The 16,353-nt window shown below is 54.4% G+C and overlaps 1 protein-coding gene across 1 annotated transcript; it reads right to left on the reverse strand.

Moving 5' to 3' along the window:
• Nucleotides 1-5,539: 5,539 nt before the first annotated feature.
• LOC133340714 (COMM domain-containing protein 7-like) lies at nucleotides 5,540-16,348 on the reverse strand (the record flags this gene model as incomplete). Its single annotated transcript, XM_061549105.1, has 7 exons — nucleotides 5,540-5,663; nucleotides 7,106-7,154; nucleotides 8,817-8,866; nucleotides 10,923-11,013; nucleotides 13,259-13,296; nucleotides 13,508-13,565; nucleotides 16,268-16,348. Coding segments are annotated over 7 exons (444 nt in total), but the record flags the coding sequence as incomplete, so codon positions are not given.
• Between the last annotated feature and the right edge of the window lie 5 nt (nucleotides 16,349-16,353).

Here is a 16,353-nt window from a genome sequence, read left to right on the forward strand (position 1 = left end):
GGGGGGGGCAAGAATCGTCCAAAATCGCGTGACGTCATTTATGGACGGCCCCATCTGTGAAAAAGAACTTGATGGCTCATGGGATGAATGTTCTGATTCTGCTTGTCCTATGGATAATCTCACCCTCGCCATATTAACGTGGAATTGCCACCACTGGCTCCGCAGGGCTGTCAGCTATGGCTGCAGAGTTTGGTGGTCCATGTTGTTTAAGTCGTTTATTGTGAAAATTCGGTCACAGTTCCTATGATCACTGTTTCATTGCTTTTATGGCTTTATTTTGGTGATTTTCGAAAAGTGTTTTGGTTTGGCCATGTTTGTTTGTTGTAGTACAGAGTTAGACTGATGGCCTTAATCTAAGTTGTCTTGTGGTTGTTGTTGTTGTTTGACTTGCATCCCACTGGGATTTTTGCACACAGCGTTGGTGTACGGTGCCTTTTATGCAATATTTTGCTGTCTTTTCTTGGATTTTCTGTTTGCCCATAGTCGCATAGTCACTTTATGATGTTTTCTTGTTCATGTTTTGTTTGTTTCTTTGCGGTTGCACCCGATTCAAGAGCCGAATGGCTCACAGGGCTATACCTAATACATGAGCTTGAACTTGAAGGGGAGAACCAGCAGGGCATCTTTGCCCTGAGCCTGTGGAGTTTTCCGGCCCAATGCGACTGGGCAGGGCGTGGTTTCGCCCAAGCCCATCGGTGGGCAGGCTTCTGGGGTCTCATCAGCACGGTCTTGAAACCCTATTGGGGGCAATGGTCTAAATATACAGCACCGGGTTAACATACTCTTTGGTTCTTTCAAGCTCATGTATTAGGTATCTAGCCCTGTGAGCCATTCGGCTCTTGAATCGGGTGCAACCGCAACAAACAGAAAACATGAACAAGAAAACATCTTAAAGTGACTAAGTGCAAACAGAAAATCCAAGAAAAGACAGCAAAATATTGCAGAAAAGGCACCGTACACCAACACTGTGTGCAAAAATCCCAGTGGGATGCAAGTCAAACACACAACAACAACCACAAGACAACTTAGATTAAGGCCATCAGTCTAACTCTGTACTACAACAAACATGGCCAAACCAAAAAACTTTTCGAAATCACCAAAATAAAGCCATAAAAGCAATGAAACAGTGAGATTGTCCACGTGGCAAGGTTTAAACCTGCCCAGAGTCCGGGAATTGCCATCTGTGTGCGTCGGGTGGCACAAATTGATTTGTTACCGAGATCTGGTAACAAATCGACCGGTATCGAGTAGAACTTTATCGCAGACGACTGCCAGGGTTGAGAAATGTATCGGTGTTTGGTCTACAGAAGGGTTGGAAACCGTAGCACTCACTCAGCCACTCAGTCACTCACCTACTTACTTCCTCACTCACCTTGTCACTCACCCACTCACCTTCTCAATCATCCACTCACCCATTCATTGACTCATCCACCGTCACTCATGCACATTCACTCACCCACTCAATGATACACTCACCCACTCACCTTCTCAATGATCCACTCACCCATTCATTGACTCATCCACCGTCACTCATGCACATTCACTCACCCACTCAATGATACACTCAGCCACTCAGTCACTCACCCACTTACTTCCTCACTCACCTAGTCACTCACCCACTCACCTTCTCAATGATCCACTCACCCATTCATTTACTCATCCACCGTCACTCATGCACATTCACTCACCCACTCAATGATACACTCAGCCACTCAGTCACTCACCCACTTACTTCCTCACTCATGCACTCAGCCAGTCAATCAATTATCCACTCAGCCACTCACTCACCCAAGCACCCACCAGGGTTGCCACCTGTCCAGGGTTGGTATCTGCGTTTGGGCTGCAGGAAGGAACTTGCACCGAGTTCTGGTACCGGGCTTGTGTTGCAACTTTTAAACATAAACCTACCAGCTGACCGAGAAATGTGTCTCTCTGGGTTTTGCTCAAAAGTGGGAAAAAAGCCAGAGATGGCGACACTTCACGATCCTTTAAGTCACAAACCTACACATAAGACAAACGTCCCCCGTACAGCCTGAAAAGACTGTTGGGGCAAGTGCTGTTAGCGAGCACCTATGAAGGCCGGCACGGCACACGAGGGGATGGGTGGGCCAGCACCACGCCCGACCGCCTTTGTCTCCCCAGTGGCGATGTTTACACACCGCACCGGGTACTGATTTGATGCCGAGTCAATCTAGGGGAGGCCCAGGACCGGTGCATATAATCGTCACTTTTTGTTGGCCGTGAGCAGGAATCGAACTCAGGTCTCGCCGGGTTCGTAGCGCAGCGTACTAACCGCTACACCACCGCTCCTCACTACAAAAAGACAAAGATCCCCCGTATAGCCTGAACAGACTGTTGCGGCAAGTACTGTTAGCGAGCACCTATGAAGGCCAGGCACGGCACACGAGGGGATGGGTGGGCCAGCACCACGCCCGACCCGCCTTTGTCTCCCCAGTGGCGATGTTACACACCGCACCACGGTACTCATTTGAGGCCGAGTCCACCGAGGGGAGGCCCAGGACCGGTTTCAGATAATCGTCACTGGGTGTTGGCCGTGAACGGGAATCGAACTCGGGTGGCCAGGTTTTTTAGCGCAGCGCGCTAACCGCTACACCACCGCTCCCCACTAACACAGACACACAGACGGAGCGCATGTACAGGAGCTCTCGGCCACCGTTCGTTACGCAACAACAAAAACCACTCCGTAGTCACCATTGGAACCTCATTTGCCAGTAACAAAATGATAATTGGCACCTTTTAGCGTCATCTGGTCTAACACCATGTGAGACTAGGCTCTAAAGAAAGCTCGTCTCGGGTGTGGACCAATCAATTTCAAGGACAATGCATATCATTATCAGAGTTTATGTTTTTTGTTTGCATTCCGACTGCAGGTATTGTGGTCAATGCAAACATTACTCTTGGTAAAAAAAAGGTGTCAGTTTTGTTGCCAGATAGAAGGGTAAAAAAAAACAATTATCATATTTTTCTACTGGCAAATGAGGTTCCAATGGTGTAAATGCTTACCCCGAGCTCTCATACTCTGATGGTGCATTGTCTTTGAGTTGTGCGCCTTTTGGCGTCATCTGGTCCAACACCATGTGAGACTAGGCTCTAAGGAAAGCTGTCTCAGGTGTGGACCAATCAACTTCAAGGACAGTGCATACATTATCAGAGTTGTGTTTTTTGTTTACATTCCGACTGCAGGTATTGTGGTCAATGCAAACACGACTCTTTGTAATAAAGGTGTCAATTTTGTTGCCAGATAAAAGGCTAACAATCCGTAGTCGTTCTTGAAGCACTGCATTGTGGGCACTCTCGTTGTTCGGTCGCCCCACACCTCCTACGAACGCGGTTAGGCTACGTACGGCGGCGAAATAAGTTCAACACGCGGACACGCACCCACACATACCATCAACATTATTTGAGCAGCAGCAGCGACCAACATCGGTGGTGACCGGACACAAGACGACACAACAAACGCATTTTGTTCAGGAACCGCCGATGTTTCGTTGCATAATTCACAGAGCCTGTGCTCGTTCACTATCCGCGCCCCGTGCTGATGTTGTTGTTGATTGAAGCGCGTGTTTTCCAGCTAACTAGAGATGTTAAGTACCTCGCCTGGTCTACAGGAGGTCGTGGGTTCGATCCAGACCCTGACGCCTGCTGCTGTATGTTTAGAGTTTGCGTGTCTCTCTCTCACATCATTATCATCACGGTGGCTAGGAGATGTTAACTACCTCGCCTGGTATACAGGAGGTCGTGGGTTCGATCCCGACCCTGACGCCTGCTGCTGTATATTTGGAGTTTGCGTGTCTCTTTCTCTCATCATCATCACGGTGGCTATGAGATGTTAACTACCTCGCCTGGTCTACAGGAGGTCGTGGGTTCGATCCCGACCCTGACGCCTGCTGCTGTATATTTGGAGTCTTCGTGTCTCTCTCTCTCTCTCATCATCATCATCACGGTGGCTAGGAGATGTTAACTAACCTCGCCTGGTATACAGGAGGTCGTGGGTTCAATCCCGACCCTGACGCCTGCTGCTGTACATTTGGAGTTTTGCGTGTCTCTCTCTCTCATCATCATCATCACGGTGCTATGAGATGGTTACTACCTCGCCTGGTCTACAGGAGGTCGTGGGTTCGATCCCGACCCTGACGCCTGCTGCTGTATATTTGGAGTCTCGTGTCTCTCTCTCTCTCTCATCATCATCATCACGGTGCTAGGAGATGTTAACTACCTCGCCTGGTCTACAGGAGGTCGTGGGTTCGATCCAGACCCTGACGCCTGCTGCTGTATTTGGAGTCTTCGGTCTCTCTCTCATCTCTCCCATGCTCGCGTGGATTTTTCTCCGGATCCTCCGGGTTTTCACCTCCACCTTAGAAACACGCGTTTAATAAGCGTATTTGGCTGCTCTAAATTGCACGTGATAAGCCGCTTCAACGAGCTATCATTTGTGTGAAAAAAAACGACATTTCTCAGTGCGCCTTACCTGCTAAAACATAAAAAAATAGTTCGGCTTTTAATTATTTACCACGGATTTGACAACCTCCATCGTCATGGGGCCGAGAAGCCACGAGACGAACACGCGGAGGTCACGTGGCATCTGTTCGACCTCCAGGTCACAGGTCACGTGGTGCCCACGTGACCTCACCTCGACACGTGGCCTCCGTGTGCGCGTTCGTCTCGTGGCAATTGCCGTGGAGTTTTCAATTCAGAAATCTGCGGCAGTGCCCCCCCCCCCACCCCCCCACCCCAAAGAGTTCCTCGTCTCTGGCTGTACTGCCCAGGGCTGCTTCCCCCACCACGGAGCTTCCGCGGATGTTTGCTTTGCCCCCCGTCGCATGCAGCGTCCACACGAGAGCCCCAACCGCGTGGGCAACGGGGCAGCGGGGCCAGGATTTGGCGAGAGAAATCGACTCGCTGAAAGAATAATCATCGCCGCGCCGTTCCGACAAACAATCGTGGCGCTTTGACAGTTGCTGCGAACGTCACGTGGCGGCCTCTCGTGGCTGCAGGGGTCAAGAGGTCAAGAGAGCAAGTTGCGTGCCAGCGGCAAGCCAGAGGGAGTGTGCACGCACCACGAGCTGCAATCCTCACTCCCCTCCTTCTCTCCGCTTTCTCCGTGGAAGCTTCCGAGGCTTCCCTCCCTTCCCGCCCCCCTTCTGCCCTTCCCCCTCCCTCCCCCCTTGCTCCTGCCCTACCCCCGCCCTTCCTCCCTCCTGCCCTCTCTCTCACAGAAAGCTCTCCCTTCGCTCATTACAACTCCTCTCCGTCCCATCTCTCTCTCTGCCCCCCTCACTCTCACAGGAAGCTCACGAGCCTCTCCCCTCCCTCCCTCTCCCTCCCTCTCCCCTGCCCCCCTCTCCCCTCCCCTCCCTTTCCTCTGCCCCCCTCTCCCTCCCCTCCCTCTCACAGGAAGTTCTCGAACCTCTCCCCCCCTCCCTCCACCCCCCTCTCCCTCCCTCAGCCCCCCCTCCCTCTCCCCCGCTCTCCCTCCCTCCCTCCGCCCCCTTCCTCTCCCTCTCTCCCTCCCTCCCTCCCCCGCCCTCCCTCTCCCCCGCTCTCCCTCCCTCCCTCCGCCCCCTCTCACAGGAAGCTGTCAAGGCTCGCTTTCGCCCTCTCCATCTCGTGCAGGAAGTTGTAGAACTGCGGCAGCGTCAGCTCTGCAATGCACACGGAGACGTGCACCCTGTCACTCACTCACCCTATCACTAACTCACCCAGACACTCACCCCGATGCTCACTCACCCCGACACTCACCCAAACACTCACTCACCCCGACACTCACTCACCCAGACACTCACTCACCCAGACACTCACTCACCCCGACACTCACTCACCCTATCACTCACTCACCCAGACACTCACTCACCCAGACACTCACTCACCCAGACACTCACTCACCCAGACATTCACTCGCCCCGTCACTCACTCGCCCCAACACTCACTCACCCCGACACTCACTTGCCCAGACACTCACTCGCCCCGACACTCACTCGCCCTGACACTCACTCACCCCGACACTCACTCACCCAGACACTCACTCACCCAGACACTCACTCACCCAAACACTCACCCCGACGCTCACTCACCCAAACACTCGCCCCGACGCTCACTCGCCCCGACGCTCACTCGCCCCGACGCTCACCTCGCCCCGACACTCACTCACCCCGACATTCACTCGCCCTGACACTCACTCGCCCAGACACTCACTCGCCCAGACACTCACCCAGACACTCACCCCGACACTCACTCACCCCGACACTCACTCACTCACTCCGACACTCACTCACCCAGACACTCGCTCACCCACTCACCCAGACACTCACTCATCCCGACACTCACTCACCCCGACACTCACTCGCCCAGACACTCACCCCGACACTCACTCACCCCGACACTCACTCACCCCGACACTCACTCACCCCGACACTCACCCCGACACTCACTCACTCACCCCGACACTCACCCACCCAGACACTCACCCACCCAGACACTCACTCACCCAGACACTCACCCCGACACTCACTCACCCCGACACTCACTCACTCCGACACTCACTCACCCAGACACTCGCTCACCCACTCACCCAGACACTCACTCATCCCGACACTCACTCACCCCGACACTCACTCGCCCAGACACTCACCCCGACACTCACTCACCCCGACACTCACTCACCCAGACACTCACTCACCCTGACACTCACCCTGACACTCACCCACCCAGACACTCACCCACCCAGACACTCACTCACCCAGACACTCACTCACCCTGGCACTCACCCACCCAGACACTCACTCACCCCGACATTCACACCGACACTCACCCAGACACTCACTCACCCAGACACTCACTCACCCAGACACTCACTCACCCAGACACTCACTCACCCTGGCACTCACCCACCCAGACACTCACCCACCCAGACACTCACCCACCCAGACACTCACCCACCCAGACACTCACTCACCCCGACACTCACTCATCCCCCACTCACCCAGACACTCACTCACCCCTCTCACTCCCGCGCTCGCTCACCCCCTCCCTCGCTCACCCCCACGCTCGCTCACCCCCACGCTCGCTCACCCCCACGCTCGCTCACCCAGGTAGACGTTCTGAAGCTGTGTTCCTTTCCTCAGCACGAGTTTCAGCTGCACAGACAGAGAGCGAGAGACAAACATCATCACACACCAACAACAACAACAACCACCGCCACCGCCACGCTTGTGCCAGACTAGGTGCACCGTGGCAGGCTGGGACCACGAGCAATGTGTGGAAGGCTCGCCGCAGGCAGGAGGGGGTCACGGGACCGACCCGGGGTGCCAGGGGTTGACCCACCGAGATGACTGGCGGACACACCAGCTGCGGCATTTATCGCCGCACGTACAAAGACAAAGATCCCCCGGGTAGCCTGTAACGGACTGTCGGGGCAAGTGCTGTCAGCGGGTAGCACCAACGAAGCGGTGTGGGTGGCCAGCATGACGGCTGGCCGCCTTTGTCTCCCCGGTGCTGACATTTGCACTCACAACACCAGATGCTCATTTAGGTCCGAGTCGACCTATGGGAGGCCCAGGATGAGTTCAGATGATCGTCACCGATGGTGGTGACCGGGGGAGGGAATCCAACTTGGGTCGCCGGGTTTGTGGAGCAGAGCGCGCTCACCGCTGCGACACCGCTCACCCCGTGCCCGCACACAAAGACAAAGGTCCCCCGTGTAGCCTGTAACAGGCTGTCGGGGCAAGTGCTGTCAGCGAGCAGCACCAACGAAGGCCGGCGCGGCACACGAGGGGGTGGGTGGCCAGCACCACGCCCGGCCGCCTTTGTCTCCCCAGTGGCGATGTTTACTACACACCGCACCAGGTAACTCATTTGAGGCCCAGGGGACCGGTTAAGATAATCGTCACTGGGTGTTGGTGGCCGTGAGTGGGAATCGAACTCGGGTCGCTGGGTTCAGAGAGCGGCGTGCTGATCGCTACACCACCGCTCCCCACGCAACAACAGCAACAGCAACAACAACCGCCATACGCCACTAAGTGGCGGTGACGTCACCACGGCGCTTGTGCCGGGCTACGTGCACTTGAAGGGCACGTGAAGCGTCGAACGCCCGCTCCCCACAAATACAGTCATACCTCGGTACACGACCGCTTTGGTATACGTCGAATTAGGTACACGTCGTGTTTTGACGAGAGAAAAAATGTCTTGGGATACGACGTCTTGCTTGGGATACGACGTCTTGCTTGGGATACGATGCGCTTGCTAGAACTTGTGTGGGTCGTGACGAGTCACCGCGTACCCGCGTAGACCCCCGTTCACGACTGAAACAAAGCGCCGCTCCTCAGCCTGCCTGTAGATCTCGTTCAGTGCACGACCCTTGCTAGAACTGTGAATTTTCACGTGTTTTTTGTCATTTTAACGTGAATTTTTTGCAAATTCATTCAAGATGGCAAGGTAAAGTGATGTTACATTTTATTTAAATTTCAATTTATTTAAATTTATTTATGCATTTTAATCTATGCATGCATTTTAGTAATTAGTGTCTAAATTATTTTATACAACCCCATATGCCATGTAAAATATAATTTCTTATACTCTAGAACGGACTTTCTCCTTTCCCATTATTTCTTATGGGAAAAATTCGTTTGGTATACGTCATTTTCAGTATAATTTCTACCTTCCGGAACGAATTAACGACGTATACCGAGGTGCCACTGTACGCGCACACACACGCACACACGCTATGGACACACACGCACACATACACACACGCCACGACAGGCAGAGGGAAGTAAGCGATGCCCGGGGGAGGGGCTCACCTGCAGGAAGATGCTGCCCAGTGCGGTGACCTCACTGCTGCCCGTGGTCACTGTGTCCAGCGCAACGGCACAGAGAGGGGGGGGGGGGGGCGCAGGGCGGGGAGATGGAACGGCACGGCCGGAACGGTACCAGGGTGGTGGCCGCGCCATGGTGACACTCACCGCCTCGCAGCAGGGAAGGCCTGGGTTCGATTACCGACTCGGGCACTTACTGTGTAGAGTTTGTGTGTCCTACACCTATTCTGTAGAGTGAGTGGAGTTTGTGTGATCTCCCACTGGTCTACAGAGTGGAGTTTGTGTGATCTCCCCCTGTTCTACAGAGTGAGTGGAGTTTGTGTGATCTCCCACTGTTCTACAGAGTGAGTGGATTTTGTGTGATCTCCCCCTGTTCTACAGAGTGAGTGGAGTTTGTGTGATCTCCCCCTGTTCTACAGAGTGGATTTTGTGTGATCTCCCCCTGTTCAACAGAGTGGAGTTTGTGTGATCTCCCTCTGTTCTACAGAGTGAGTGGAGTTTGTGTGATCTCCCCCTGTTCTACAGAGTGAGTGGAGTTTGTGTGATCTCCCACTGTTCTACAGAGTGAGTGGAGTTTGTGTGATCTCCCCCTGTTCTACAGAGTGGAGTTTGTGTGATCTCCCCCTGTTCTACAGAGTGGATTTTGTGTGATCTCCCCCTGTTCAACAGAGTGGAGTTTGTGTGATCTCCCCCTGTTCTACAGAGTGAGTGGAGTTTGTGTGATCTCCCCCTGTTCTACAGAGTGAGTGGAGTTTGTGTGATCTCCCACTGTTCTACAGAGTGAGTGGAGTTTGTGTGATCTCCCCCTGTTCTACAGAGTGGAGTTTGTGTTATCTCCCCCTGGTCTACAGAGTGAGTGGAGTTTGTGTGATCTCCCCCTGTTCTACAGAGTGAGTGGAGTTTGTGTGATCTCCCCCTGTTCTACAGAGTGAGTGGAGTTTGTGTGATCTCCCCCTGTTCTACAGAGTGAGTGGAGTTTGTGTGATCTCCCACTGTTCTACAGAGTGAGTGGAGTTTGTGTGATCTCCCCCTGTTCTACAGAGTGAGTGGAGTTTGTGTGATCTCCCCCTGTTCTACAGAGTGAGTGGATTTTGTGTGATCTCCCCCTGTTCTACAGAGTGTGTGCGTATTAACCGCAATAATACCACGTGCCGGCTTTACGTACGTATGTATTTTGTATGTGTATCTATGTTGAACTTCTTTCGCGCAGTACGTCGCCAACCATGCGAATTGGAGGTGCGGTGGAAGGATAACAATGTAAACTCAGTTTCAAAGAAATTAGTTCATCAGTCTAGATGATGATTTAAAAGCGCACAACTCCACTGCCTTCCCAGTATGAGAAGAGCGTTCCAGACGGCCGCCACGCGATTACGGTGACCGTCTTTGTTCAACGGCTCGCAGCCAAATCAACTTTCCTTCACACCGCTCGTAGCCCACCGCTCTCATCGGAGACGCCCGCTTCACTCGCAGCGGCGCTAGGAGCCCCGAGGAGTCGTGCGCAAGAGTTGGGCACACCGTGTTGCCGGCGGCACGACCCAAATTTGCAGAATTAGAAAAAAATTACTCTATTGGGATCAAAGAAAAAAGACAAAGATTCCCTCGTGTAGCCTTAACAGACTGTTGGGGCAAGTGCTGTTCGTGAGCGGTCGCACCTATGAAGGCCGGCGTGGCACACGAGGGGGTGGGTGGCCAGCACCACGCCCGGCCACCTTTGTCTCCCCAGTGGTGATGTTTTTTTACACACAGCACCAGGTGCTCATTTGAGGTTGAGTCGACCTAGGGGAGGTCCAGAGGACTGGTTCAGATAATCGTCACCGGTGTTGGTGGACATGAGCGGGAATCAAACTCGGGTCGCCGGGTTCGTAGCGCAGCGCGCTGACCGCTACACCACCACTCCCCACCTCCACACACCGCACACTCACTCAGAAACTCTCGCACACTCGCACACCACACTCTCGCTCACACACTCGCACAGCAGTCTCACACACACACCACACGCTCGCACACCACACTCTCGCACCACACAAATCTCACGTTTAATTAAAAAAAAACTACAAAAACGAAAAGAGGTAATCGATGTTGAACCCTGACCTCCGAACTTCCACTCCAGGTCGACGAGCTGGTTGATGGAGAGAGCGCGGCCCAGCGCCGCCCGCGCCAACAGCGGCCTCCTCTCCTCCCACTGCGAAGACAAAGATCCCCCGGGTAGCCTCTAACAAGGCGGTCGGGGCAAGTGCCGTTGGCGAGTAGCTGCATCTACACGAAGGCGCGTCGCGAGGGTGGTGGGTGGCCAGCACCGCCTTTGTCTCCCCAGTGGCGATGCTCACTGCACACCGCACCGGGTACTCACGTTGAGGCCTACTGGAGGCCGACGATTGCGAGCGGGAATCGCTCCCGGGTCGCCGAGTTCGTGCGTCGCGCTAACCGCTGCGTCGCCGCTCCCCCATAAAAAGACAAAGACCCCCCGTGTAGCCTTAACAGACTTTTGGGGCAAGTGCTGTTAGCGAGCACCTATAAAGGACGGCACAGCGCACAATGGGGGGTGGGGGTGGGCAGCATCAAGCCCAGCCGCCTTTGTCTCCCCAGTGGTGATGTGCACACACGACTCTGTTGAGTCAGATAATCGTCGCTGGTGTTGGCCGTCAGCGGGAATTGAACTCGGGTAGGCCGGAATTTGTAGCCAATCGCGCTAACCGCTGCGCCGCCGCTCCCCCCCCCGCACGCACACAAGTCGCGTAACGTCGTCAGAGTAGGAAACGTCGTCACATCGCGGCGAACGTCAGAGGTCGCAACCGGGTACCCGATACCCGTACCCTACCCGATACCCGGCTACCCGTACCCGGCCAGGTACGGGTACGGGTAGCCGTTTGCGACCCTGGTGCGGCCAGGTATGGGTAGGCCGTGAGTCACTGGTGAGTAACCGTTTGTCACTCATTTCGGGTAGGGTACGGGTACCGGTAGGGAACGGCTACCCGTACCCGGCCGGGTACGGGTACAGGTAGCCGTTTGCGACCCTGGTGCGGCCGGGTACGGGTACGGGTAAGGAATCAAAACCCGTTTGCGACCTCTGGCGAACGTCGCGATCACGTCACCGTTATCGGATCGAGAAACATCGCAAATCGCCGTCATGCATCGTCAACCATCGTCACACATCGAACAAAGAGGTTGCTTCTGCGACCGTCTGGAACGCTCTTCCTCCCGATAATAGGAAGCCTCTATAGCTATGCACTTTTAAATCGTCGTCATCTAGATTGACTAATTTCTTTACAACTGCTTCTTGTGTTTAGTTTGCCGTCCTTCCCCCGGCACTTCCCAATTAGCACGGTTGGCTACGCACTGTTCGAAATAAGTTCAACATCCATAAATATGAGTGTGGGTCTCGGTGGGTCTCTGTGGGGTTCTGTGGGTCTCTGTAGTTCTACATTAGTCTCTGGATCTATGTGGGTCTCTATGTGGGTCTATGTGGGTCTCTATGTGGGTCTCTACGTGGGTCTCTACGTGGGTCTCTACGTGGGTCTCTATGTGGGTCTCTACGTGGGTCTCTACGTGGGTCTCTACGTGGGTCTCTACGTGAGTCTCTACGTGGGTCTCTACGTGGGTCTCTACGTGGGTCTCTACGTGGGTCTCTACGTGGGTCTCTACGTGGGTCTCTACGTGGGTCTCTACGTGGGTCTCTACGTGGGTCTCTACGTGGGTCTCTACGTGGGTCTCTACGTGGGTCTCTACGTGGGTCTCTACGTGGGTCTCTACGTGGGTCTCTACGTGGGTCTCTACGTGGGTCTCTACGTGGGTCTCTACGTGGGTCTCTACGTGGGTCTCTACGTGGGTCTCTACGTGGGTCTCTACGTGGGTCTCTACGTGGGTCTCTACGTGGGTCTCTACGTGGGTCTCTACGTGGGTCTCTACGTGGGTCTCTACGTGGGTCTCTACGTGGGTCTCTACGTGGGTCTCTACGTGGGTCTCTACGTGGGTCTCTATGTGGGTCTCTATGTGGGTCTCTATGTGGGTCTCTATGTGGGTCTCTATGTGGGTCTCTATGGGTCTCTTCCTTCCGATAATAGGAAGCCACTGGAGCCGTGCACTTTTAAATCATCATTTAGATTGACAAACTCATTTCTTTAGAACTGCTTTTGTGTTTAGTTTGTTGTCCTTCCCCGGCAACTCCCGATTAGCATGGTTGGCATGGTTGGCATGGTTGGCATGGTTGGCATGGTTGGCATGGTTGGCATGGTTGGCATGGTTGGCTACGTGCAGTGGAAAAGAAGTTCAACACACACGCACACGTAACCACCGCTATCACGTGGTAATTATCAGACCACGAAGCATCGTTATGCAGTGCCGCCGTCGTCATCGTCGTCGTCGTCATCAACATCCTCTGCCCTGTCGGCTTCAGGGATGAGCCCCACTTGCTGCACCGCCAGACGAACCTGGCTAGGAAGCCAGCGAGACTTCTCCTTCGACAGACCTGCCAGGGCACAGATGCAAACACGCGCACGGGGGGTCAGCGGTGATCCAGCACTCACAGAACCACTCCCGCCACTCCCCTCGCTCACTCGCCGGTGGTCAGTCACCTCCGCCTCGCTCTACTGCTACCACCCACAGTGATGGACTACAGGCAGCCGCGTGCAGCAGCGTTAGCCACCGATAGGAGAGCCCCGCCCGACGATTGCCCTCACCCAGACTCTGCAGCTCCTCCTGGATCTGATCCGCGTTCAAACTCCTCCTTAGAGGACCCTGGGGGAATATCGGGGTCAATGGGTGGAGGGAGGGGGGGCGGAGGGAGGGGGTCAGAGGGTGGGAGGGGTACACGCATGGGCTTAGGTTGTCAACGGTCACTCACACAAGAGAGAGGTCGCTTGGGGCCGATCGGGGCAATGGAGACACCCCCAGAAATCTGAAGCTACCAAATCTCTGGGAAGCTCACCCGTGGTGGGTGGGTGGGGGGGAGTGGGGGGAGCTGGTAGCCCCGCCCTCTTCCCTCTGTTGGCCAAGCCCATTTTGTAGAGCCACACCCAATCAGCAACTAGCACAACCCATTTTTTCATGGCCCCACCCACTCAGCCGCAAGGCCCCTGCACTTGTACATACATTGAACCTCTTTCGTACCGTGCGTAGCCAACCATGCTTTTGAACTCGCATTTTTTAAATTAAAATTATTTTAAACAATTTTTTATTTTACTAGAAAAGACCTACTGGAGCTACGTAGATTTTTTTTTTCAGAAGCGATATGGCCATCACAAATGACATCTCAACAAAGTGGCTTATCATCATGTGGAAATTTATAGCAGCCAAATACTCTGAATGCGTGATGTTGATCCTAAATGTGGAGGGTAAAACCGGAGGACCCGGAGAAAAATCCACGCGACCACGGGGAGAGAGCGACACCGCAAAACTCCAAATGTACAGCAGCAGCAGGCGTCAGAGTCGGGATCGAACCCACGACCTCCTGTAGACTAGGCGAGGGAGTTAACATCTCCTAGCCACCGTGATGATGATGAGAGAGAGACACGCAAACTCCAAATATACAGCAGCAGGCGTCAGAGTCGGGATCGAACCCACGACCTCCTGTAGACCAGGCGAGGGAGTTAACATCTCCTGGCCACCGTGATGATGAGAGAGAGAGACACGCAATACAGCAGCAGGCGTCAGTCGGGATCGAACCTACGACCTCCTGTAGACTAGGCGAGGTAGTTAACATCTCCTAGCCACCGTGATGATGAGAGAGAGAGAGACACGCAAACTCCAAATATACAGCAGCAGGCGTCAGAGTCGGGATCGAACCCACGACCTCCTGTAGACCAGGCGACGTAGTTAACATCTCCTAGCCACCGTGATGATGAGATAGAGAGAGAGACACGCAGACTCTAAACATACAGCAGGCATCAGAGTCGGGATCGAACCCACGACCTCCTGTAGACCAGGCGAGGTAGTTAACATCTCCTAGCCACTGTGATGATGAGAGAGAGAGACACGCAAACTCCAAATATACAGCAGCAGGCGTCAGAGTCGGGATCGAACCCACGACCTCCTGTAGACTAGGCGAGGTAGTTAACATCTCCTAGCCACCATGATGATGAGAGAGAGAGAGACACGCAAACTCCAAATATACAGCAGCAGGCGTCAGGGTCGGGATCGAACCCACGACCTCCTGTAGACCAGGCGACGTAGTTAACATCTCCTAGCCACCGTGATGATGAGAGAGAGAGAGACACGCAAACTCTAAACATACAGCAGGCGTCAGAGTCGGGATCGAACCCACGACCTCCTGTAGACCAGGCGAGGTAGTTAACATCTCCTAGCCACCGTGATGATGAGAGAGAGAGACACGCAAACTCCAAATATACAGCAGCAGGCGTCAGAGTCGGGATCGAACCCACGACCTCCTGTAGACCAGGCGAGGTAGTTAACATCTCCTAGCCACCGTGATGATGAGAGAGAGAGAGACACGCAAACTCCAAATATACAGCAGCAGGCGTCAGAGTCGGGATCGAACCCACGACCTCCTGTAGACCAGGCGACGTAGTTAACATCTCCTAGCCACCGTGATGATGAGAGAGACACGCAATACAGCAGCAGGCGTCAGAGTCGGGATTGAACCCACGACCTCCTGTATACCAGGCGAGGGAGTTAACATCTCCTGGCCACCGTGATGATGAGAGAGAGAGACACGCAATACAGCAGCAGGCGTCAGAGTCGGGATCGAACCCACGACCTCCTGTAGACCAGGGCGACGTAGTTAACATCTCCTAGCCACCGTGATGATGATGAGAGAGAGAGACACGCAAACTCCAAATATACAGCAGCAGGCGTCAGGGTCGGGATCGAACCCACGACCTCCTGTAGACCAGGCGAGGTAGTTAACATCTCCTAGCCACCGTGATGATGATGTGAGAGAGACACGCAACTCCAAATATACAGCAGCAGGCGTCAGAGTCGGGATCGAACCCACGACCTCCTGTAGACCAGGCGAGGTAGTTAACATCTCCTGGCCACCGTGGCGCCCAGCCTCCGGCGTGTCGCGTTACCTGCCTGTCTTGCCGCCCAGTAGCAAACCAGCCAGTGTGCCGGCACCAACAATAAGACATCGTCAGTGTGTGTGAGGGCTGCCACACCATTTGAAACCATTAGGAGTTTGACAGCAGGCACGACGATGATGATGGGTGGGCGTTTTCACCGAGTGTCTGGTCCGGTGGGGAGGGCACACATCAGTGGGCCACACTGAAAGGCCACCAGGGGCCTGCCACTGGCCTCAGCTCTGTGGTCGTCGATACATTGAGGCGAGGAATGATGTTTATTATATGCGCGGGAGGAAGCCGGAGCGCCCAGAGAAAACATCCACGTGTACGAGGGGTGGGGGGCAACGCTGTATCCCGCAAACGGCCCCCACCCCCACAACGCCCCCCCCCTCACCCCGCCCCCTTTGTGTCCCCCGCCACTGCTCCCCCACCCTGAGCGACGAGCACGAGTTGTCCGAGCAGCACCTTGGGCTCCGGCAGGCCCAACGCAAGTCCCTCCAAGCGCC

Source organism: Lethenteron reissneri, chromosome 10 (genome assembly GCF_015708825.2).
Source record: "Lethenteron reissneri isolate LAM-NWPU_2019-01 chromosome 10, ASM1570882v1, whole genome shotgun sequence".
In the NCBI taxonomy this organism is placed as follows: domain Eukaryota; kingdom Metazoa; phylum Chordata; class Hyperoartia; order Petromyzontiformes; family Petromyzontidae; genus Lethenteron; species Lethenteron reissneri.